Source organism: Mirounga leonina, unplaced genomic scaffold, assembly GCF_011800145.1.
Source record: "Mirounga leonina isolate KUSES-001 unplaced genomic scaffold, KU_Mleo_1.0 Mir_115, whole genome shotgun sequence".
Taxonomy (NCBI): domain Eukaryota; kingdom Metazoa; phylum Chordata; class Mammalia; order Carnivora; family Phocidae; genus Mirounga; species Mirounga leonina.
In genome coordinates, this window is record NW_023270268.1 from 8,540,514 (window position 1) to 8,564,223 (window position 23,710).

Below are 23,710 nucleotides of genomic sequence, written 5' to 3' on the forward strand. Positions count from 1 at the left end.
GGAAGGAAGGAAGGAAGGAAGGAAGGAAGGATGGATGTATCTTGGGTGAGATTGTTTTACCAGCATTGTAAGTCCATTAAATATGGAAAATGTTTCCAATAAAGTAAGATGATTGAATATGAGTCTTGAAAAGTAGATCTAATGGCCTAAGGAACCAATGAAATATGAAGAGCATGATATCAGTTAAATAAGATTTCATAAGGACATGGTACCATGAGTTTGCATCACAATGTGGCTGTTACCAGAACCTTGTGCAGCCTTGTAACATAAGGGCATGGTTGGTCTGGGATTACAAACCTTGGTGGGCAGACTACAATATGGGTGTATCATACATAAAAAAGTAATATACTTGGTTAAAAGAGTAATAGAATCGATTAAGCAGCTCTTATACTGAAGTGAGCTAAGGAAAGAATTCAGGGAAGCTATTATTACAATGAAAATATCCGCATAAATTTGAGACTTGGAAAGGTCACTGGTCTATCCTTGAAATTAGACACAACAACCTCCTGCATATCCCACTTTCCAGAAAACATATGGGATGATATAACATGCAGCCTTAACCCCCACACTGTGATCCTTGGTCCTTCCCACACTGGAGACAAAGGCCGGGGCTGGGGGACATGCTGTCCTCGGAGAGCAGAACAAAGTGATTGATTAAAATCACTTTTTATTTCACCTTATTGAGAGGACCACAGAGTTTGGATTACTTAATTTGTCAGTGTGTTGGGGAAGAGAGGGATCAGTCCTTTCACATAATAGTGCATCTTATCCTTAACTAGAAGCTAAAGCCTCTACGCCACTTTCCAAATGTATATTATCAGTATCACTTTCCAAAGAGCCTTTTTGAAGTTAGCTGACTTGTACCTATGATGTTGACCTTTCTTTCCCGTGCTGTCAGGGGTCTCATCTCCTCCATCTGAGAGATGTGGGTCTCCATGTCCTCCACTTGAGTATCACCAAGTCTCCATTCCCCTGCTGAGCATCCCAAAGCCCCTCCAACCTTACTAACTAAAAGGCAACTCCCACTGGTGGTCTTGGTTATGTTTATGTTTAAAAGCCTGTCATTATAATGTGTTAAAAACTTGCAGTGTGGGGATGCCTGGGTGGCTCAGCTGGTTAAGTGTCTGCCTTCAGCTTAGGTCATGATCTTGGGGTCCTCGGTCTGAGCCCCGCAACGGACTCCCTGCTCAGTGGGGAGCCTGCTTCTCTCTCTCCCTCTGCCTCTCCCCCCAGCTTGTGCGCACTCTCTCTCTCAAATAAATAAAATCTTTATTTAAAAAAAAATTTGCAGTGTGGAGGGTTGGTAAACACTTCTCTTTGCTCCTCCTCCAAAATGGCAAAATACTGTATTTAAATCCTTATATATTAAATGCCGAATCTTCTACTGCAATTATAATAATATATTTACTTATGATTGATTACCCTAGCATGTCTGGGTTAATAATATTCTTTTTATATAGTGCTGACTTGGTTTACTAGTATTTTATTTAATATATTGACAGTGAATAGGAAAAACTGGTTTTCACTTTTTTTTGAATACTTTTAACAGTTTTGTTGAGATTCATATACCATAGAATTCACCCATTTAAAGTGTAGAATTCAATGGTTTTTAGTGTATTTACAGATTTCATATAACCATCACAATTAATTTTAGAACATTCTCATCACCCAAAAAAGAAACCCATTAACAGTAGCCACCCATCTTCCCTCACATGTCCCCCTAACCCTAGACAACCACTAGACTACTTTCTATCTCTATAGACTGGCCAATTCTGGACAATTCACATAAATGGGATCATATAATATGTGGTCTTTTGTGATTGGTGTCTTTCATTGAGCATAATTTTTCAAAGTTCATCAATGGTGTAGCATGTATCCTTCCTGTTATGGCTGAATATCCATGGATATACCACATGTTGCTTATTCATTCATTAGTTGATGGACATTTGGGTGATTTCTGCTTTATGATTCTTATGAATATGCTGTTATGAACATACAAATTTTTGTGAGTATATAGGTTTTCATTTCTCTTGGGTATATACCTTGGAGCAGAATAGCTGGGTCATATTACAAATCTGTGTTTAACCTTTTGAGGAACTACCAGGTTCTTTTAAGATTTTTTTTATTTATTTGAGAGAGAGAGAAGCAGACTCCCCACTGAGCAGAGAGCCCGACGTGGGGCTCAATCCCAGGACCCTGAGATCATGACCTGAGCCGGGGGCAGGTGCTTAACCTACTGAGCCACCCAGGCACTCCCCAGGTTGTTTTCTAAAAGACATTCCACATTCCTACAAGCAATGTATGAAAGGTTCAATTTCTCCACATTCTCATCAACACTAGTATCTCTCCTTTTGATTGTAAACATCCTAGTGGGTGTGAAATGGTATCTCACTGTGGTTTTGATTTGCATTTCCCTGATGGTTAACGATGTTGAGCACCTTTTTCATGTGCTTACTCGCCATCTGTGTGTATCTTTTCTGGAGAAATGTCTATTCAAATCCTTTGCTTATTTTTAATTGAATTATTTTTTATTATTTTTACTATTGGGTTGTAAGAGTTCCTTATGTATTCTGGATACAACTCTCTTATCAGGTATATATGATTTGCAAATAGTTTCTTCCAATTTGTGGGTTACCTACCATTTCACTTTCTTGATGGTGTCCTTTCAAGCCCAAAAGTTTTTTTAATTTTGATGAAGCCCAATTTATCTTTTCTTCTTTCATTATTTGTGCTTTTGTGTCATACCCAAGAAACCATTTCCTAGGGGCGCCTGGGTGGCTCAGTCGTTAAGCATCTGCCTTCGGCTCAGGTCATGATCCCAGGGTCCTGGGATCGAGCCCCACATTGGGCCGCCTGCTCAGCGGGAAGCCTGCTTCTCCCTCACCCACTCCCCCTGCTTGTGTTCCTGCTCTCGCTATCTCTCTCTCTGGGTCAAATAAATAAATAAAATCTTAAAAAAAAAAAAAAAAAGAAACCATTGCCTAATCCAATGCTATGAACATATACACTTATGCTTTCTTCTAGGAATGTTCTAGTTTTAGCTCTTACCTTTAGCTTTATGGTCCATTTTGAATTGATTTTTGTGTATAATGTGAGTTAAGAGTTTAACTTCATTCTTTTGCATGTGAATATCCAGTTGTCCCAACACAAATAGTTTGAAAAAACTATTCTTTCCTCCATTGAATTGTCTTGTCACCATTGTCAAAAAATCAATCGACCATAAATTTAAGGGTTTTTGGGGTTTTTTTTTAAGATTTTATTTATTTGACAGAGAGAGAGAGAGCACAAGCACAAGCACGGGGAGCGGGAGAGGGAGAAGTAGGCTTCCTGCTGAGCAAGGAGCCCGACGTGGGGCTTGATCCCAGGACCCTGGGGTCACGACCTGAGTGGAAGGCAGACGCTTAACCACTGACTGAGCCACCCAGGAGCCCCAATTTAAGGGGTTTTTTTCTGAGCTCTGAGTTCCAGTCCACTGACCTAGATGTCTATCCTATGCCAGTACCACATTGTCCTGACTACTGTAGTTTTGGAGTAAATTTAAAATCAGGAGTATGAATCTTCCAACTTTGCTGTTCTTTTTCAAGATTGTTTTAGCTACTTACATTTCTTAAATATGAATTTTTAAATTTCCATATGAATTTTAGGATCAGCTTTTCAATTTTTGCAAAGAAGCCCACTGGAACTTTAATGGGTATTGTGTTGAATCTGTAGATTAGTTTGGGAGTAGATTACCACCTTAACAATATTAAGTCTTTTGATCCATGAGCATAAGATGTTTCTCCATTTAATACTTAACGTCCTTCAAGAATGTTACATCGTTCTAAAAGTACAAGTTTTGCTCTTATTTTGTTAAATTTATTGCTAAGTATTTTATTAGTTTTGATGCTATTATAAACTATTTCTTTTACATCATCTTTGCTTTTGGAGTTCTAAAATAAGTTACGAAGATTTCTATCTTTTTCTATGCTTTTGACATTTTATGTAACATGGGAATTTTGATGTGTAATGAACTTGACTATTCAAAACTATTTGGGCTAGGTTCCTTTTTTAGGAAAAGATATATTCTACCTTCTAAATTCTTATAAACCAATTATAGGGATTTATGGGAAATCATCCTTGCATTTAGACTTTTACATTTATTCCTATAAGGACAAGCACAGAATTCTCATAATTTTTTAAGTTATCTGTATCTGTAGTTACATCTCTTCCTTATTATCAAGGTTATCTTTATAAAGCTTCTCCCTTTTTCTTTCTTTTTTTTTTTAAGATTTTATTTTTGAGAGAGAGAGGGAGGGAACACAAGTAGGGGGAGAAGCAGAGGGAGAGGGAGAAGCAGACTCCCCACTGAGCAGGGAGCCTGATGCAGGGCTACATCCCAGGACCCTGAGATCATGACCTGAGCTAAAGGCAGATGTTTAACTGCTTAACTGAATAAGCCACTCAGATGCTCCCTCCCTTTTTCTTGATTACAACTGCCAAGTGTTTGTCTATTTTAAAAGTTTTTTAAAAGAACCAAAATTTGGCTTCTTACTGATCAATAAGTTATACCAATCAACTACTCTTGTTTTTCCTAACTTATTAACTTTTGCTTTTCTCTTTATTATTTTGGGGTTCCCCCCAAATTTTTGGACTTATTTTGTTCTTTTTCTAGCACTTGAGTTGAAAATATAGTCCATTTATTTGCCATGTTCTCTCATAAGTATGAGTAATGCTACACATTTTCCCTAATGCTGCTTTAGCTATATTCCCTAAGTTTGGATGTATATTGCTTTAAAAATCAATTCTTTAATAATTTATAAATTCAGTTTTGATTTCCTATTTCGTCCAAGAATTAATTAGAAGTATATGCTTTTTAAAATTTCCAAGTAACACCCCAATGTTCATAGCAGCAATGTCCACAATAGCCAAACTGTGGAAGGAGCCAAGAAGCCCTTCAACAGATGAATGGATAAAGATGCGGTCCATATATACAATGGAATATTACTCAGCCATCAGAAAGGATGAATATCCACCATTTGCATTGACATGGATGAAACTGGAGGGGATTATGCTAAGTGAAATAAGTCAAGCAGAGAAAGACAATTATCATATGGTTTCACTTATATGTGGAACATAAGGAATATCATGGAGGACATTAGGAGAAGGAAGGGAAAAATGAAGGTGGGGAAATCAGAGGGGGAGATGAACCAAGAGAAACTATGAACTCCGGGAAACAAACTGAGGGATTCAGAGGGGAGGGGGGTGGGGGGATGGGTTAGCCCGGTGATGGGTATTAAGGAGGGCACGTATTACAATGAGCACTGGGTGTTACATGCAAATAATGAATCATGGAACACTCCACCAAAAACTAATGAAGTACTGTATGGTGACGAACATACCATAATAAAAAAAAATTCTAAGTAAATAGTTTGTTTTGGCTACCTTCTTTTGTGAATTTTGATTTTTGGTCAAATAATATACCCTATATGATTTCTATATTTTAAATTTTGTGGAGAGTCTTTTTATGAGATACATATGATAGATTTTTATAAACATGCCATAGGTGTTTGAAAACAATTAGTACGCTTTACATCAGGTGCAAAGTTTTACACATGCCTTTTGGGCCAAATGTGTTAATTATACTACTAAAATCAGTTATATCTTTACTTAATTTTTGTTTATCTGTCCATTTTTGAAGTAGATGCATTTCTATATCTCATTAAGACTGCAAATTTATCAATTTCTCCATATTTTTCTCCCCTTTTGCTCTATGCGCATTTTGCCAAGTTATTAGGGATATAAAAGTTTATGACTCATTTGTGGCTTGATATAATTTGAATCCATATGAACTATTCTTCTTTGTTCTGTTTAATATGATTCTTCTTGAATTCATTTAATATGATGCTTCTTGAATTCATTTTTCCTGATAACATTATTACATTCTACTTTTCTTTTTTTTTTTTAAACATCAGGGAATTCTTTTTTTTTTTTTTTAAGATTTTATTTATTTATTTGAGAGAGAGAGAATGAGAGAGAGACAGCACAAGAGGGGGGAGGGTCAGAGAGAGAAGCAGACTCCCTGCTGAGCAGGGAGCCCCATGTGGGACTCAATCCCAGGACTCCAGGATCATGACCTGAGCCGAAGGCAGTCACTTAACCAACTAAGCCACCCAGGTGCCCTATACCCTACTTTTCAATTAGCAGTTGCTTGCAATAACTTTTTCAATCTCTCTTTATCATTTGACCTTAAATATGTCATAAATAGAAGCTAAAGTTTTGCAAACATTTTTAAAAATATTTATTTTATTATTTTTATTTATTATTATTATTATTAATTTATTTTAAGGGGAGAGAGAGAATGCAGGGAGGAGGGGCAGAAGGAGAACAAGAGAGAGAATCTCAAGCAGACTGCACTGCTGAGAGGGGAGCCCAACTTGTGGCTCAGTCTCACAACCCTGAGATCATGACCTGAGCCAAAATCAGGATTAGGAAGCTTAACCCACTGAGCCACCCAGGCGCCCCTTTGCAACCCTTTTTAATTTAATTTAATTGAAACCAGAGGTTTTAATTAAGGTATTATAACTGAAAAATATAACGTTCATATTTTTTGTGATTACTGATAATTATGTACTTTCTACTTCATTACAATTTAATGTTTTTAATTTGCTACACGACTTCTTCTTGCTTTTATCCTTTTTCCTGCCTTTTATTGGATTAAAAAGTGCATTAAATTTCTATTCTTCTAGAAATTACCCATAAAATATTTCACTCTCATTACATACCAATATTATTTAGACACAACCAAAATTTTTATTGGTTTCTTTATATACTTATATTTCTTTTGTCCCATTTCTTTCTTTTCTTTGGGCTTTTAATTTTTCTGGACTGTGTCATCAATATTGCCTATGGAAGAAAACTTTCTCAGGTCTTGAATGCTTTAAAAATGCTTTAAAGGCCTTTATTTTACCTTCTTTCTTGCATATTCTTTTACTTAAATATAAGACTTTGGGTTCAAAATCTCCAAATTTTGAAAGTATTCCATGATCTTTGAGAATCCAGTAGTGCCACTATTTAAACATGCAGCTTATTCCATCAATTGATTTCCATCTGTTTTTCCTTCAGAGGAAGGAACTGTCTAATCCATAGATGGTATACCTTCTTGTCCGGTGCTAGACTTACTCTGCCTCAAAATATATCTTGTCTGACATCATCAGGGACTTTTTGATGGTAAAGTTGCTGAGTTAGCCACCCTGAGCCAATTACTATCCCTTTCTTTTTAAAGATTGTATAACTTTGTATTATCATGATTACTTTTAATGACCTGTGTCATTCAAGTTCCTATTGTAGATTAAGTAGGTTTCTAGAGACATGCTTTTATTTTTGGCCTATGCAAATATTCATAATAATGAGTTCTGCTGTAATAGAATTCTACTATTTTCAGTGATAAATAAAAGAATTAAATTGTTCTCACTTAATAATGTTTCAAGTATTTCATTTATATCACTTGTTGCTAATACAACCATCAGACACTCATAATAGTAAGTTGAGATTTTTTACTAATTTTTCTAACTGACCTGGACACAACAGGGTGTCCAAAAGGTCTAGAAACATAAACAGTATATTCATTGTACTTTTTCAGAATAAAAAATAGATTGGACCTATTGCTTTAGGCTTAGAGGTATTTCACCTGAAATATTTTCTGGGAGTTGAAAAAATATCCTAAGAGTATATTATTTGAAAATGTAATTAATACTTCTAAAAATGTGCTTCTAAAAATGAATTCATCCTTATGTTTTTTGACTTTTCAGACACTCTGTAATTATTTCTGTTTGCTCCAGTCTGTGAATCATTTAGGTATATTTATCCAATTTCTGTATGAGAGAGTTTACATACAAGACATCATGAGATTTGGATTGGAAGCCCTGGATTCAAGGCTCAGCCCAAACACTTACTACATGCTATGTGAGTGTGAGCAAGATTCTTAACCCCTCGTAGCCTTAACTTCCTGCTATGTAAACATAAGATAATAACACCTACTTTATTTACCTTCATTTAATGAAATAATATATATATAAAAACTCTCTGGTTTGGACATTTTTAGCCAGAATGGTTGTTTGCTTAGATAATACCATCAGAGTCTTAAGTTTCAAACATTGAAATATATGTATAGTATAGGGAACAAGTCTTGCTTCTGTCTGGGGGCCTTAACATTGCCAGATGAACCATCACATGTCTTGGTTTCTAACTGGAACCAAACTTATTTCTTAAATGGAAATCCGGAAAGGCTGTTATTTATATTTGGGAAAATTCAACTCATTATCAGGACAACAATTTACAGGGGACTTAGCCTCTCCACATCACATATGGCTCCAGTTAAGCTAAAAATCAAGAATATCAATCATCATAAACAAAGAAAAGGTAGGAGAGAGTCCAAACAAATATTTCCCCATAGCTATCAAATACTGTGAATGAAAAAACAAAAACAAAAACCTATAGTAACAAAAACATTTTTGTTTTTTACAGCATTTTACTATTTCTAAAGAGCTTTACATACATTATTTCATTTGATCTTCCTAGCAGGTAGGTTTGGCATTCTTTTTTTTCTTCCATAATTTACAAATGAAATTGAGATTTAGAGAGATGATGTTACATCCATGAAGTCATATACCTGGTAGACAGAGGTAGCCCTTGGGCCTTTGGCTATTAATATTAATCTACTCAGAGAGAAGCTCCCATAATGGACCCTCACTAACCAACGCTCCAAGCCAATCACCACCTTCCTTCTGTAGAATGTCCCCCTGCCCCGATGCTGCTGCCTAGTCTGGCCCTGACACACCTTGCCTCCACCACGTGAAACACATGCTTACCAGGAGTCAGTTATGTTTGCTCCCAAATCTGTGCGTGCAATTTTACGTTACTGTAATTATTTAATTCCAATAAAATGAAACTGATTAAATGAGCGCAAAAAGAAAGACGGTTGTCACTTCTAGGAGAAATATATTGACTACTTTGGAAAAATTAGATAAAAGCAAACTGCTAAGAGAATTTTGGTCAAGAAAAGTGCAAATAAAGCCAACAAATATTGGCAGGAAGTAGCCATAAAAATCTAGATATATTTTGCACTGACAGCTTGAAAAAAACTCTTATTTTAAATACACAAAACCAAGGGTGCCTTGGTGGCACAGTCAGTTATGTGTCTGACTCTTGGTTTTGGCTCATGACCTTGTCAGGGTCATGAGGTTAAGCCTCACCTCACCTGGCTCCCTGCTCAGCGGTGAGTCTACTTAAAACTCTCGCTACTTCTCCCTCTGCCCCTCCCCCACAACAGTATCTCTCTTTCTAAAATAAATAAATAATAGATCTTAATAAATAAATACACAAAAACAGGACACTGTAACCAATGTATTATAGGTAGAATGTGATACCAGGGAACTCCAATTAGTAAGCCAATAATCAAAAAAAGGCCTTAGCCCAATTTGCAAGATTATCAAATTCTGTATTTTAGTAAAATACAAAACATAGTATGTCTATCACTGCTATAGATCTTTACCAGACTTTTTTGATTAGCTACCCTACTAACAGCCCAAAAATACCTGGAAAAAGTGTCTAATATACTACAGATTCCAGATTTCTCCCCACAAACCAGAAGGTCCCCAGAACACATGGGTCCTGCTTGGTGAAGGGAGAATGCTGCCCAAGAATTTGCTTTTCCAGAACTTAATGCAAAATATAATATACAACATTGCCATTCTTTGCTATTGTTGCCACTATGTAATAGGAGACTCCAGCATAGAAAGGCCTCTCTGCTGAAATAGGCAGGGGTCTGAGGGAGGCAGTTAAAATGCTCTGCAGGATAAGGTACTAGAAAATGTTCATCTTCTCCTGGTGAGTGGTTTCCTTGCCCAGAACACAGGGAGAGGAAGAGTGACATGACAGGGGGAGGAGTCTCAGGGGGAGGCAACCATACCTAACCCTGAACTTGGAAGTTGATCCCCAGCCTGTGTGCCTCTTGGGTTCTCTCCAATTTTTCCATAAAAGTGCTACACACTATAACCCTGTGTTAGCAATGTTTAGGGAAGTAAGGGAGGAGAAGCAAAGAATTCTTTGGGGCAAAGAATTCAACCAGAGTAAGAATTGAAAGTAGGAGAGGATCAAAAGAATGCAGTCCTCTGGAGAATCCTTGGAAATCGTAGGTAGGGTACAGGATGGCCCACAATTACGTGGGATGAGACTTGAATTAGTTTATTAACAAAAGGAAAAAAAGAAACCGTAATCTCAGAAGACACAGTGCTTGGGTATGCCTAGATTACATGTTTATGGAACTTATGAACAACAGACTTTCCCTGTTTGGCAAAAGGCAAATCGGGACAAAGCCTACAAAGACATTTTTATTATGCCTACCTTTGAATGAAAGCCAAGTGTCCAAATATCATTCTACAAAGCCCTAACTGTGCTGGGTATTTCTAAAAACATGGTGGTAAGAAGAGGTTAGGGGGTGCCTGGGTGGCTCAGTTGTTGAGTATCTGCCTTTGGCTCAGGTCACGATCCCAGGGTCCTGGAATTGAGCCCTGCATTGGGCTCCCTGCTCTGCGGGAAACCTGCTTCTCCCTTTCCCACTCCCCCTGCTTGTGTTCCCTCTCTCCCTGTCTCTCTCTCTCTGTCAAATAAATAAATAAAATCTTAAAAAAAAAAAAAAAAGAGCTTAGAAGTCTGTAGACTTGGCACTTAAAGAGAATATCCTCTTCAGGTACTTAGTATTTGTACTTCAGAGCTTTGAAAAGCAAAGTACATAATTATTACTCAGTATAAATCTGTGATAAGTTAATGTTGAAATTTCGCTGAGGGAAAAAAACACAAAATGCCTGTGTATTTGGGTTCCTTTGATCATCTATCTGCTTCGATTTTTCATAACTTGAAGTATTTGCTCCCTTCCTTCCTTCCTTTGTTTCTTTGCTTCATTCCAGAATGATTGTAAGTACACTTACAAAGACAGGGAGAAAAGAAAACTGGACACTGACAGACAGGTTTCTCAGATGAAAAAGAACAGCTTTCCAGGAGTAATATAACTGTTTTTGCTTCTAAGACCAGTTAGGCAAGTCTCTGAGGATTCTTCTAAATAGACACTGTGATACAAAGCAACACAGGTTGACAACATTCTGTAAGACAGACGACAGTGAGTGTCATTTCTGCCATTTCCTCCCCTGGCTCTCAGCACAGGCTGATGACATCACCCCCACACACAACTCAGCAAGACCAGTTCTCGAGAGGGTGGCAGGTGGCAGGAACAAACTGAAATGAAATACACATTCTCAGTTCCTCTGCTGACCTGATTTGATCCAGGGTTGGACTCTGGAAAATCTAGAACATCACCCTCCACCGCGTTTCCGTCAAACCACTGACAAAAATTGGGCAGCAATAAACACATTGCTGGGAAAATGAACACTGTGAGCTCAAACGCCTAATTTTAAAAGTGGATCATGACCAGATCCAGGAAGGCCCTGCTGCCGGGCATCTGCCTTTCAGCTGCTTGTTCAGGCAGTGGTCTAAGAGGTCCAAATTAGAAGTAGGTGCTGAGAAGGCTGGGCAGTACCTATTTGCCAACCGGCATGAAAGTAGTTTAATAATTTAACATGTATGCATGCAGTTGTGGACATCAGCTGGATGTCAACCCTCTAACATATATAACCAAATTATAAAAAGCCAAAGAATGTTGATTGGATTTCAGACTTTTTAAACTTGAACTTTAGGAACTCCGCTTCCAGTTTCAGGGTGAGAGTCCAGGTGTGTTGTTTACAAGGCAGACAGTAAACAAGGCGAAATGTGATCAAGTCTTCCCTTTAAAACTTCCATAGGCCCCGCCGGTCCCCGTTGTTTATTGCGAATATGTGATCAGCCCAAGGCAGTTGATGGACATCTGCCCTGCCACGTGGCCTCTGAAGGGAGAGGGGACACAAGGTACCATCAGTTTGTTTCTAGCACATCCTCCTAGCACCCACGTTGTAGCAGGCCCAACTCTCCTGGATCACAGCACCAAAGGCATAACCCAGGCCACAGACAGCACTGACAGGGGCACGAGGAAAGTGCGTGCCCAGCTTCCCTGAGTCCTGGGGTTCCCATTCATGGGAACACTCTTCAGGCTGGGTTCCACTTCATTTAACTGAAAACCCAAAATAGCAGAGGCTTAAGCACATGGAGTTCCTTGCGTCAGGTAACAAGACCAGAGAGGGGCAGTCCGTGGCCCCAGGCTCCCTCTATCATTCTGCGCCACCAGCTGCAGTCCATCCATATGGCAAGGTCAGCTCATCACACAAGATGGCTGTGGCACTTCCAGCAGCCCGTCTCCTTCCTAGGCAGCAGGGAGGAAGTGGAAAGGGGAGGAAATGGACACTCCGGAACCGAGTCGGCTTCCTTTAAGTGATCTTTTGGAAAGCCCCCTCAACATTTCTGCCTATGTTGCATTGGCCACATCCAGCAAGGAAGACTGAAACGCAGTACGTTCTTCCAGCCAGGCACATTGCAGCCCAGAATAAAGCTGGAGCTCTGTTTTACTAAGAAAGGAGAGGATGGATATCAAGTGGCAACCCGCAATCTCTGCCCAAATCCCAGGGCACAGAAGATCAACACAGAGAACAGCAACTGCTGATGTATTAGGTATGCTGGACTAACCCAACTCAGAAGAGGAGCCAAAAATTCAGTACCACCAGATGCTCTCTCCAGCCAAAACGGTTCAATTTAACTTTTTAATACGAGACACGAATTCCTTCCTTCATGACTCTGCCCTTTCACTTGGCACTAACTTTTCCCAAAAATGTCCCCTAAGGTGAAACAATCCAGGTCACGTATGGCTCTACCTCTTTTTTTTTTTTTTTAATATTTTCTTAACTCATTGTTTGTTTTTTTTTTTTTTTTCATCATAATTCCATTCACATCATCGTCCCACTGCCTGGGCAATCAGAAGTGAAATATCTACAGAGCAGCCTTGACTGATTTTTCTTTTAAGATAAGCGGTCAATGCATGTATCATATGACCTCACTGATATGAGGAATTCTTAATCTCAGGAAACAAACTGAGGGTTGCTGGAGTGGGGGGTGGGGTGGGAGGGATGGGGTGACTGGGTGATAGACACTGGGGAGGGTATGTGCTCTGGTAAGCGCTGAGAATTGTGCAAGACTATTGAATGTCAGATCTGTACCTCTGAAACAAATAATGTAATATATGTTAAGAAAAAAAAAAGAAGAAGATAGCAGGAGGGGAAGAATGAAGGGGGGGAAATCAGAGGGGGAGACGAACCATGAGAGACGATGGACTCTGAAAAACAAACTGAGGGTTCTAGAGGGGAGGGGGGTGGGAGGATGGGTTAGCCTGGTGATGGGTATTAAAGAGGGCACGCTCTGCATGGAGCACTGGGTGTTATGCATAAACAATGAATCATGGAACACTACTCCTAAAACTAATGATGTAATGTATGGTGATTAACATAACAATAAAAAATTAAAAAAAAAGATAAGTGGTCAATGTAGATTTTTTTAAGTGCAGACAGAAATCTGAATTTTCATGTGAAATATGACAGCTAATTTACCTTTTTTAGAACAATAGGTGGGCCTCTATTTGACCAGGTCCTAAACTCTACTTGGGCTAAGTGTCCACTGTGTCTTGGCTTTTTTCACTTTTGTTGTCATATGGATGCAATTCTTTCCACAGAGCATCCTGCCTGCCTTTTCCTCCCTGTCCTGCCTCCTTCCCTCCCTCTTCCCCCCGCTGCCCCACTTCCATGTATCTGTTTGTAACTGAAGTAACTGATTTTCTTCCTACTGACCTTCTACAGATTTCTTTCCTGAAATACTCCTCTGTCCGATACTTCCCTCTCAACATCTAGTTTTGATATGCAACTATAGACTCTCTTCCAAAATCAGTCCTACATCTTAAAATACATCCCATTTCTTCCCCACCACCCCTTGATTCTCAGGAAGCTCGAACTAAAGAAAATGCATTAAAAGTCTCTATAATGCCTTCTCTAAGCCTCTAGCAAGAGGCTGCCAATCAAGATCACCAGCATTTAGCGAGTCAGGCGGTCTTCTGGGCCACTGATAATGGCAAAGACAATAGGCACTCAGCCTCCATGTTAAAGGAACGATAAGAAATAAAAGGTATTGTGACAAATTCAAGAACTGTCCCTCAGCTAAGGTAGAGCAATTGCTACCAGTGTTTCCAAATTTGGTAAAGATAAGCTAGAAATTCATTATACTTTCCCGAAGAGAATAAATTTTATACAAAATATGACACAAATTCACTTTTTAAATCAGTGGGCTTATATTTGCCACCCTTGACCTCCAGCACATACTGAATTCCTCCCTAATTGATTCAAACATAGGTCTCTTGTCACAGCACTTGGCAGGGGCACGAAGCACATTGCAGACACTCAACAAAGGCTGAATGACTGATACTATCGCCTGGTCAATGGACTCACTTGTACTCTTCACGGAGGAAGGAGGCTCAGGACTGTCTCAGAAGCTGGATAAGGTTAAGGAACTGAGAAATACTACCTTGGTTATGATGAAGGGAAGATCCAATCATTCTTTTATCTCCAATCAGTTAGAGCACTGTGGTTTTTATAACTAATTTGTTATCAATGAAAACCCTGGCATCATGAAAAATTAGCTTTGGTGTACACTTTAAGCCAGCGTTAGTGACTTCTACATTCATGAGTGATTTTAGGCCACTTATCAGCAACCACGGAAACCGTACTTCACCGGTCCATGTTCTGCATGTTTTCAATTGGCCAGATTTGCTTATTCTTTCCCTGTAAAAATACTAATAAACATGGTATGGCTCAAACTGTATGCCTAACCTCCATAAAGGAGTCAGAATATAGGAGAAAGAGCATGGAATTTGGAGGCAGACAAACCTGGGTTCAAATTCTGACTATGCCACTTACTGGCTATGCGTTCTTGAAGAAGTAATAAACATTTTTGTGTGTTTAAACTTCTTGAGTCTCAGTTTCCTCACCTGTAACATAGGATAATAAAACCCATTTCACTTTATTATGAAGAGCATAAAATAATATAAAGTGCTTAGCACATTTCCTGGCCCACAGCTGAAGATTACAAAATACCACCAGCAATTCCCTTCGCTCACTTATTGTGCGCCTCAGTTCAGAATGTGTTTCCTCTTTTTAGCCATAAAGTGGGTCAACTCATATTTACCAAATATTCATAGTATATTTAATGCCCTACACAGTACTTGGATATACTAAGAAAATTTGCAAGTTCTCAAGTATAAAATTGGGTAGATGGGCAAACTAATGTAACAGAAATTCAGTTAACATAATTTATAGGGTGATTCATTTCCCCACCCAAAGTTTCCCTGCTATAAAATGACACTTTTAGAAATACACATTTCTAAAAGCCAGGGGCGCCTGGGGGGCTCAGTTGGTTAAGCTTCTGCCTTCGGCTCAGGTCATGATCTCAGGGTCCTGGGATTGAGCCCTGCATTGGGTTCCCTGCTCAGCGGAGAGTCGGCTTCTCCCTCTCTATCCCTGCCCCCTGCTTGTGCGCTCTCTCTCAAATAAATAAAATCTTATAAAAAATAAATAGAAATACACATTTCTGAAAGTCTTCTGAAGCACAGGTTTTTAGTACTATAAGAAATTTACACCATTGGTGGATAAAAAATTTGTACACGCATACATTTACACCACTGTAGCACCTCCATATGGCAAGGTCACTGCACCATCCAAATGTCAGACACATTTATAGCAAAGGGTTTAATCTCAGGATGGATGCCAAGGAGAAGCTCATTCATCCATTCAAAATACATGTACTGGACTTTTGCTGTCAACCAAAATGAATCTACTGAATTTACTCTCCACCTAAAATAACCAAAACACAGGACACAGTATAAACAACAGTTTTTCAAGAAACTCTGTATCAAAGGATAGCAATCCCTCAAAGATGGAAAATGGAAAAGAAATGCAGTGAGCCCTGCGATTGCCCTAGCTCACTGCCTTGAAAGAGTTTCAAGGAAAACACAGGCAGAGCTCAGCAGACTCCCTAAGTTAAGCAGAAAAAGTTAAGAGCCCAAGGCAGTTAGAGTTCACAGAGTACTGGAAAGAGCTTCAGAGAGAGGGGGATCTCTAAAGAGCTCTTGGGTCCTCCTCCAGTATTTAGGACAATACTGATGAATGTAAGGAAACCACCCAAAAGGTTAGAGGAACAGTACACAATACCCACACAGGGCTGGGGATAGTACCTGTATATGTCTCTTGTTGGTTCTGCTTCGCTGTGGAACACATGCAAATATACGGAAAGGAATTTGTTATAGGGAATTGGCTTATGTAATTGTGAGGGATCACTAAACAGCTTCTGTAAGACTGTACCTCCACATCTGATGAAGAGTCCAGTGGGACGGTAAGGGAAAGAAGAGAAGATCCAAGCAAGCTGGAACCCTACATGCATAAGCTGGAAACTCAAGGATGGACTGAAACTCATGCTCTTTCTTATGGCCTCTGTGCAACAGTATACAGCAGAGGTGGAACCTTGTGTCCCACCCAGCAGGGGGTTAGGTGTATCAGTTTGGGTCCTTTGAGAGGCAGACATCAAGATGGGTTTAGATGTGCAGGAGATTTAGTGGTGGAACACCTGTGGGGGAAAGAGGAAGGAGTCAGAGGAGGTGACCCTGTGAAGGAGAGAGGAAAGAAGGGGTGAATAAGAAGAATCTTGGATCTCAGCCCAAGGCTGGGAAAGTTCAGCCAGGCCCATGGAGAGTCCATGATGAAAGTCGCCCATCAGTTGAGTCCCTCATCTGGAGAACGGGCCTGCGCTGCAGGGGCTGGGGCTGTTGATCAATTATGCTCACTGAAGCAGGAAATCTGAGGGGCACATTCTCACCCGCCCGCCACAGCCGGATGGATGAGGACCCAAGGCTCTAACCAGAGAGCACGTTTTCATATCTAGCAGATATAACAAACAGCTGCGTAAAGCCCACCATTGTCTTCGCGGTAGGCAAACTGCTGGGGATGCTGTCCACTACATCACAGTGTCCCCTTTATGAGGGCCCAAGAAAAACAGCTCCTGTGGCTCAGGGCCAGGCAAAGTCATTCCTCCTGCGCAACCGGTATGTTTTTATCCTGTAGCTATACGAATTTTCTCGCTGGTTTTCTCTTTGTCTTAACCATTAGGAAATTAAGATCCAGACCTGGGGTCTATCTCTAGCTTTGGGGCTTTCATTTTTCAACTCTTCTACCTTTTTTCTATTCTTTCCTGCTTCTTTTAGTCAATACTACTCTTCTCTGCAAGTGATCTATGCTCCTTTCTGAAATAAGGCAGGAAATAATCACCTTCTACTAGGCTAGTACTACTAGAACTAAAAAGACTAGATTTTAAATGCTTCAGTTTATTCCTTTTTTGATAACTTTGCATATAAGGTCAATCCCTTTACTCTCAACCAGCCCTGTCTAATAGAAACAGTGAGCCGCCCACATGTAATTTTAAATTTTCCAGTGGCCACATGTTAAAAAGTAAAAAGAAACAGATAAAATGGAAACAATTTAAATCTTTGAAAGGCCAGTGTGTACTTTATATGCAGAACCTATATTAATTTGGACCAGCCACACTGCAAGTGCTCAGTGGCCACATGGGGCAAGTGGCTCCTGTATTGAACAGTGTCAGTCTAAAAACAAAGCTACCAATGACCAGAGAGTCCAAAAAATTTTTAAGATAACAATCACAATTGTATCTAACCTATATAGTTGGCTTTTATTGAAGATTTCTGAGGTTCTAGGGGTTTCTGATTCAACACTAGGAAGTAAAAAGGAATTCTCCTCCCAAGGGTAATGACCATGAAATCCCTAAGATACTGGATTTTTTTTTTTTTTTTAACTTCTGTATGTATCTTTGTTATCTGATTCTTCACTGGACCACCCTTGTCTACTTCTGAAAAACAATGTAATATAAAATGGTTATGGACATCTAGTAGGAAACAGCTATGCATTTTGTTTATCCTATACTTCACCTATAGTAGTGTTAAAAATTACTTTAAAGCATGCTTGTAGAGCTGTAAGACCAAAGAACAGAAACCACCGTAGCTGTGATCAACAAATGGACAACAAAAAATGCTTGATTCTCCTTGTTTTGGAACCAGCTCTAACACCTTACACCTAAGTTTGGGTTAAAAAAAAGTATTATTCATTTACATCAAGATTGGAAGATTAAAAATGTAGTAAAATTCCTGAGAGTTATGAATTGGATTTTTTAAAAAGATTTTATTTATTTATTTTTGAGAGAGAGAGAGAGAGCGTGCACACGAGCTGGGGGAAGGGGCAGGCAGAGGGAGAAGCAGACTCCCCGCTGAGCAGGGAGCCTGATGAGGGACTCGATCCCAGGACCCTGAGATCATGACCTGAGCCAAAGGCAAGACGCTTAACCAACTGAGCCACCCAGGTGCCCATGAATTGGATTTTTTAAGGCAATTTATTTAACCTATGAGAGCCTCCATTTCTACATATCTTCAACAGAGTTATAACTATATCACAGAATGGCTAGGAAGATCAATAATACTGTGTGTAAGTCCAACAGGCAAATAGTAAGCATTCAGTAAGAACATTATTGTTAATCACAAAAGATTATTAAATCCAGGTATTCTTAATTTGGGGTCTACAGACCCCGGGTCCATAGATAAAACTGCAGGGTTGGGGGAATCCCAAAAATTGGATAGTAAAAAAGATTACATCAATATTTTCACTAGCCTCTAAGCAAAATTTAGCATTTCCCCATTAGGAATACTGGCAACACCACAGCGGTATTAGAAGAACCTGCCACTTTGCACTAATAGAATAGGTATTTTCATATTACATTTCTGATGTCACAAGTCTCTCAAAATATCTTTCATCACCTTTTTGAAATTCTAGTACTTGTTAGACCTGCTACTAGATCTTGTTAATTAATGCATTAGCAAAGAAACGATACTGTGTTATCAACGTATTGTTTTTAATTTCAGTATGAGTAGTTTGCTTTGCAATCCTCCATGTTTTGTTATGCACTTAAAGCATTATTCTGAGAAGGGGTCCGTAGGTTTCACAAGACTGCCACGGCACACAAAAAAGTTAAGAATCCCTAAATTTTAGTCTCTCTCTTTCCTTCCAGAAAGCCAACCAAGTTTGATAATTGAGCACCTGCCTGGGTGAACCCACTCCCAAAGTCTCAGGTTTGTTTTCCGTGTGTAGCTCTCTCGATAAGATGTTACAGCCCTGGTACCTGACTCTGTATCAGTTAACCTCTTTGCTGAGCTCACTTTCAATTTACGTCTGGCACCTACCCTATTCAAGGTTCCGTGTCCAAGCTGACAGGCTGGTTTTTTGGTATGTTCGGACGACACATCCCGGCCCCCGCTGGATGTCGGGCCCTGGTGAAGCGGGGCAGGGATTCTGCGGTGTGTTCCCAGACCAGTAGCACCTGCATCTCCTGGCAGCTTGTTAGGTTTGCCAATTGTCGGGTCACACCGCAGACCTGAAACAGAAGCTCTGAGGTCCATCAATCCGTGTTTTACCAAGCCCTCCGCGAGAGGCACGCTGGAGTTTGAGAGCCACCGCGCTCGGGACTCGGAGGGCAGACCAACCCGGGGCGGGGGTTGGGGGTGGTCAGGGGGCCCTCTCACCTCCAGCCCCCGTGGGGACTAACGTGGCTCGCGCCACTGGGGCCAGGGGCCGGGGTCAGAGGGGGGGACGGCACTGCGATGCAGGAGGTGATGAGCGGCAGCTGACGAGTCGAAAGCCAGGGCCAGGGTACTTGTTTTGCTTCTGCACCCTGGTTTTACTTATACTACCCCAGGCCTCGACGGGGACTAACGAAGAATGTCCCCCCATACTGACCCCTTGGCGCCGCCGCTGTTTGGCGAGAGAAAGGGAGTCAAGGAGAGCGCCCGAGCGCGGGGAGCGCACAGTCCCCAAAACCCGCTGGCTCTGTCCGGACGTCTCCGCAGCCCCCTGAACCCTTCCCCGCCCGGCCTCCGGCGCCGGAGGGCGTGCTCCCTGCCGGGAATTGCGGTCCCATAAGCCCGCCGGCCCCAGGTTGGATGGCCTCTGCCGCCCCCAGGAAACTACATGTCCCAGGATGCCCGGCGCGGGTGGGTCACGGGGGAGGGGCGGCGGGCGCGGCTAAATAGCCTCCGTCGGCCATTTTGTGGGAGAAGCCACAGCGCCGCCTCTTCTCTCGCGTCTTTGCCTCCGTGGCCGCCGCCTCTTCCTCCGCCTCCTCCTTCGCCTCTTCCTGCCTCCTCCCGGCTTCCGCCGCCGCCGCCGCCGCTCCAGCCGAATCCCAACCCAGGGGCGAAGCGTCTCCTTATTTATTTACGTTTTCTCGCCACTGCAGCCTCCAGACACGGTGATCCGGGCGGGCCCCGCAGGAATTTTATCCCCTCACCGGCCTCACACTAGTATCGCATGTCCACTATCCAGAACCTCCAATCTTTCGGTAAGATCCGGCCGCCCCCACCCGCCGTCGCCCGGGCCGCAGCCCCGAGGGCCCCCCTGCTGCCTTCCCGCACCCCGAGTGGGGCTTTGTCTCGGCGCCCAGAAGATGGCGACTGGGCCCCCGGCGACCCCCTCCCCGAGGGCGGCCGCGGCCCCCGCTCCCTCCCCGCGGAACCCCCTGCCCCGTCCCTGCCCCGTCCCTGCCCCGTCCCTGCCCCGGCTCCCGCCTCGCCCCAGCCGCCGCCGCCTTTGCGAGCCCGGCCCGCCGCTCCTGGACCTGCCCTTCCCTCGCGAGTGGGCGCCGGGCCGGGGGCTGGGGGTCGGCGTCCATCGGTGGTCGGAGCGGGTTCCGAGCAGCTCTTGCGGGCGTTTGGTTAAAGAAGCGGACCCGGGCCTCTGATCTGTCACAGGGCCGCGGTCCGGCTTCTCTGTTGGCGTAGTAATTTGTAAAATTACGCCTCTTGACAGATACGTCTATGTGCGTATGTGTATATGTAGGTATCTTCTTCTTTTTTACTTGTTAAGGGCACCGTTACGGTTAAATGATTGGGGTGGACACGTTTGAATGTTTCTGTTGTCATCAGAATGTAATCGAGGTGACGCACATTTTTATAGTAGCTGCAAAATTACGGTTTTCAAAACCGCTTCTCTCATTAGAGGACTACGTTCAGTGATACCAGTCTACCTGTAACACGGTTTCTATTCAGTGTCCGTGGACGTAGCTGTTTATATTTTTCCTCTTTTTGTGAGAGTACCTTGGTGGTTTTGTTAACACCCCACGCGCATTACGCCCTCCCATCCCCACCCGCAAAAATAGCAGAGGCACTAGAACCTTCTTTACTGTCTAGACTGTAGTGTGCCCTGCATCTAGAAATTACTTACTAAAAGATGTTTTTCTGCTTTGGAATATTTTTTGTATCCCTTTGCAGACCCCTTTGCTGATGCAACTAAGGGTGACGACTTACTCCCGGCAGGGACTGAGGATTACATTCATATAAGAATCCAGCAACGGAACGGCAGAAAGACACTGACGACTGTCCAGGGCATTGCAGATGATTATGACAAAAAGAAACTTGTGAAAGCTTTCAAAAAGGTAAAGGTGTTGGGAAGAAAAGGTTAAACTGTAGTTATTTGATGCACTCCTGAACAGGACACCTTTACTTGACTCTTAATTAGTGTGGGTGAGTGTTGTTGGACCCAAGAAAGCTGTGTTCATTCTCTTAACGCCCAGATATTTGTGTTGTCTCCCATTTTAAAATAATATTTTCATGGCTTTCAAACAAAATGTGAAATACTCAGTTCTTGATGTTCCAAGTAAAATCACTTCCGTTATGTTTCCTGCTGATTCATTTGCAAATTAATTTGGTAGCGTTGGGTATTACAGGAGACAAAACCTGTTTCTTAAACATGATCAGGTCTACTGAAAGAGTCAGTATTAGTCTTATAGTGAAAATAAAACCTCATTGTATCTGACTTTAGTTATGTTATAACTAAGCATATATTTCTCCAGAAATTCGCCTGTAATGGTACTGTGATTGAACATCCTGAATACGGAGAGGTTATTCAGCTTCAAGGTGACCAAAGAAAAAACATTTGCCAGTTTCTCTTGGAGGTGAGTGCTTGGGTGCTTTATGTACAACCTTGAGATTGCTTCCAAAATTGTGTTCAAGGGCAGCATGAATTATTTCCTCCGTAGTGGAAAAAAAAAAAAGAAAAATCATATGAATGAGGTAAATTGGTAAATTGAGAGAGAAATACAAAGTTGGTACTTATTTTGAAGTCAGTAGAACCTTTATTCATTTATGTTGTCATTCGAATGACCTGATCATTCCTGTATCTACGTGGCCAGTTGAGTTTTGGGCATGTCAAGGTATGTAAGTGTGTGTGGAATTGTTTAGTGTTAACACTTAACAGGGCAAGTAACAGTGTTGCCATAGACTATTAACAATGATTCTTTTTATAATCAGCACTCCATGTTTTCTTGGTGAAACATACATTTCTCAGAGTGATTCTGTTACATTTTGTTTTGCAGGTTGGCATTGTCAAGGAGGAACAGCTTAAGGTTCATGGATTCTAAAATGAACCTAAATACGTGGAGAATTTCTTGAATAATTTTGTTCTCTAAACCCAGTTTGGCTGCCTTGTGAAATGATTCTCTGCAGTAAACGGACTTTTCATGTATTTAATCATTCAAACTCCCATTCACACCTGCATGATTACAGAAAACATGGGGTATGTAGGCTAGTAACACATAAAAAAATTGCAGTAAGATGGTAACGAAACCCCGTATTCATCTTAACATGTTTCCAATGGAAAATACTTTGTTTTGAGTGTTTATTTGTTTATTGTTCAGTTTATTATTTTTCACTTGATTAAATGTTTTTTTGTTGTATTAAACCATGTATGTTGCAGCTTAACAATAAAGAAACATCTATGAATCCTTTTGTGAGCAATTAGGCTCCCAAATCTAAGCAAGTAAATACACATATTTTGTCTTTCATAGTTGGAGTTCTCGTTCTGCAAGTGTTTATATATTTTTTTATTTTATTAAGGGGCGCCTGGGTGGCTCAGTTGGTTAAGCGTCCAACTCTTGATTTCAGCTCAGGTCATGGCAAGTATTCTTTCTAATTAGTTTTCACCTACTGTTAAACCCAAAGCTGGAGGGGAATGTTTGTTATATAACTTGTGTTCTTCATTTACTGACTTAAAGGTTAGAATAGGAACCAGGAGTATAACCTCGCCAAGAGCCAAGATTTATCAGAATGTAGTGTTAAACTTTCAAAGAGAATATGAAGTATAGTTTAAATTCAGAAGTGTTAGCACATAGAATGCTTTTATGTGTTTTTATTGATGATGTTCCTGGGCTGCCAACATAAATCTGTCCCTAAGTGCCAGGTAATGCAGTAGGCTCCTGACAGACTATAAATTCAGTCACAGGCACTGTTCTGCAAGTGTTGGTGGGTGGGATCACTGTCTAACAGATGGAAGACGGAGGTGCAGAGATTACCTAGAGTGCCAGGAAGTGACTGACTTAGGGTGCCAGCTCAGGACTTCGAGGCCAGAAAACCCATGTTCTTTCACTACATCATGGTTCTAGTATGTGTTTCACCAAAGGAAATGAGAACCATGGGTGACAATGCGTGGGGGTTGGGGCAGCTCTTCCAAGATTTCTGCAACTCATCTTGAGTTCCACGCTCCTGCTTTTTATTGAGTAGGAATAATTTGCTCCATTATACAAGCCGTCATTAAATCCATTTCACCAAGAT

At 41.1% G+C, this 23,710-nt stretch overlaps 1 protein-coding gene and 1 long non-coding RNA gene across 2 annotated transcripts in view; one reads left to right on the forward strand and one right to left on the reverse strand.

Annotated features, from left to right (window-relative positions):
• Positions 1–19,913, reverse strand: part of LOC118002191 — an 86,477-nt gene extending 66,564 nt beyond the window's left edge. Inside the window, exon 1 of the long non-coding RNA XR_004676977.1 lies at positions 19,292–19,913. This is a non-coding gene — a long non-coding RNA (uncharacterized LOC118002191). The remainder of the gene's footprint in view (positions 1–19,291) is intronic.
• Positions 19,914–20,149: 236 nt separating this feature from the next.
• On the forward strand, positions 20,150–22,944 carry EIF1B (eukaryotic translation initiation factor 1B). The gene is made up of 4 exons (XM_034992490.1): positions 20,150–20,445; positions 21,374–21,537; positions 21,955–22,056; positions 22,477–22,944. The coding sequence occupies exons 1-4, from the start codon at positions 20,415–20,417 to the stop codon at positions 22,519–22,521; spliced, it is 342 nt and encodes a 113-aa protein (XP_034848381.1). The 5' UTR covers positions 20,150–20,414; the 3' UTR covers positions 22,522–22,944.
• The last annotated feature ends 766 nt before the right edge of the window (positions 22,945–23,710 follow it).

Coding starts and splice junctions, on each gene's coding strand:
- EIF1B (XM_034992490.1), top strand. CDS start 20,415: ATGTCCACTATCCAGAACCTCCAATCTTTCG. Junction 21,538..21,954: donor TTGTGAAAGCTTTCAAAAAG/GTAAAGGTGTTG, acceptor ATATTTCTCCAG/AAATTCGCCTGTAATGGTAC. Junction 22,057..22,476: donor TTTGCCAGTTTCTCTTGGAG/GTGAGTGCTTGG, acceptor TTTGTTTTGCAG/GTTGGCATTGTCAAGGAGGA.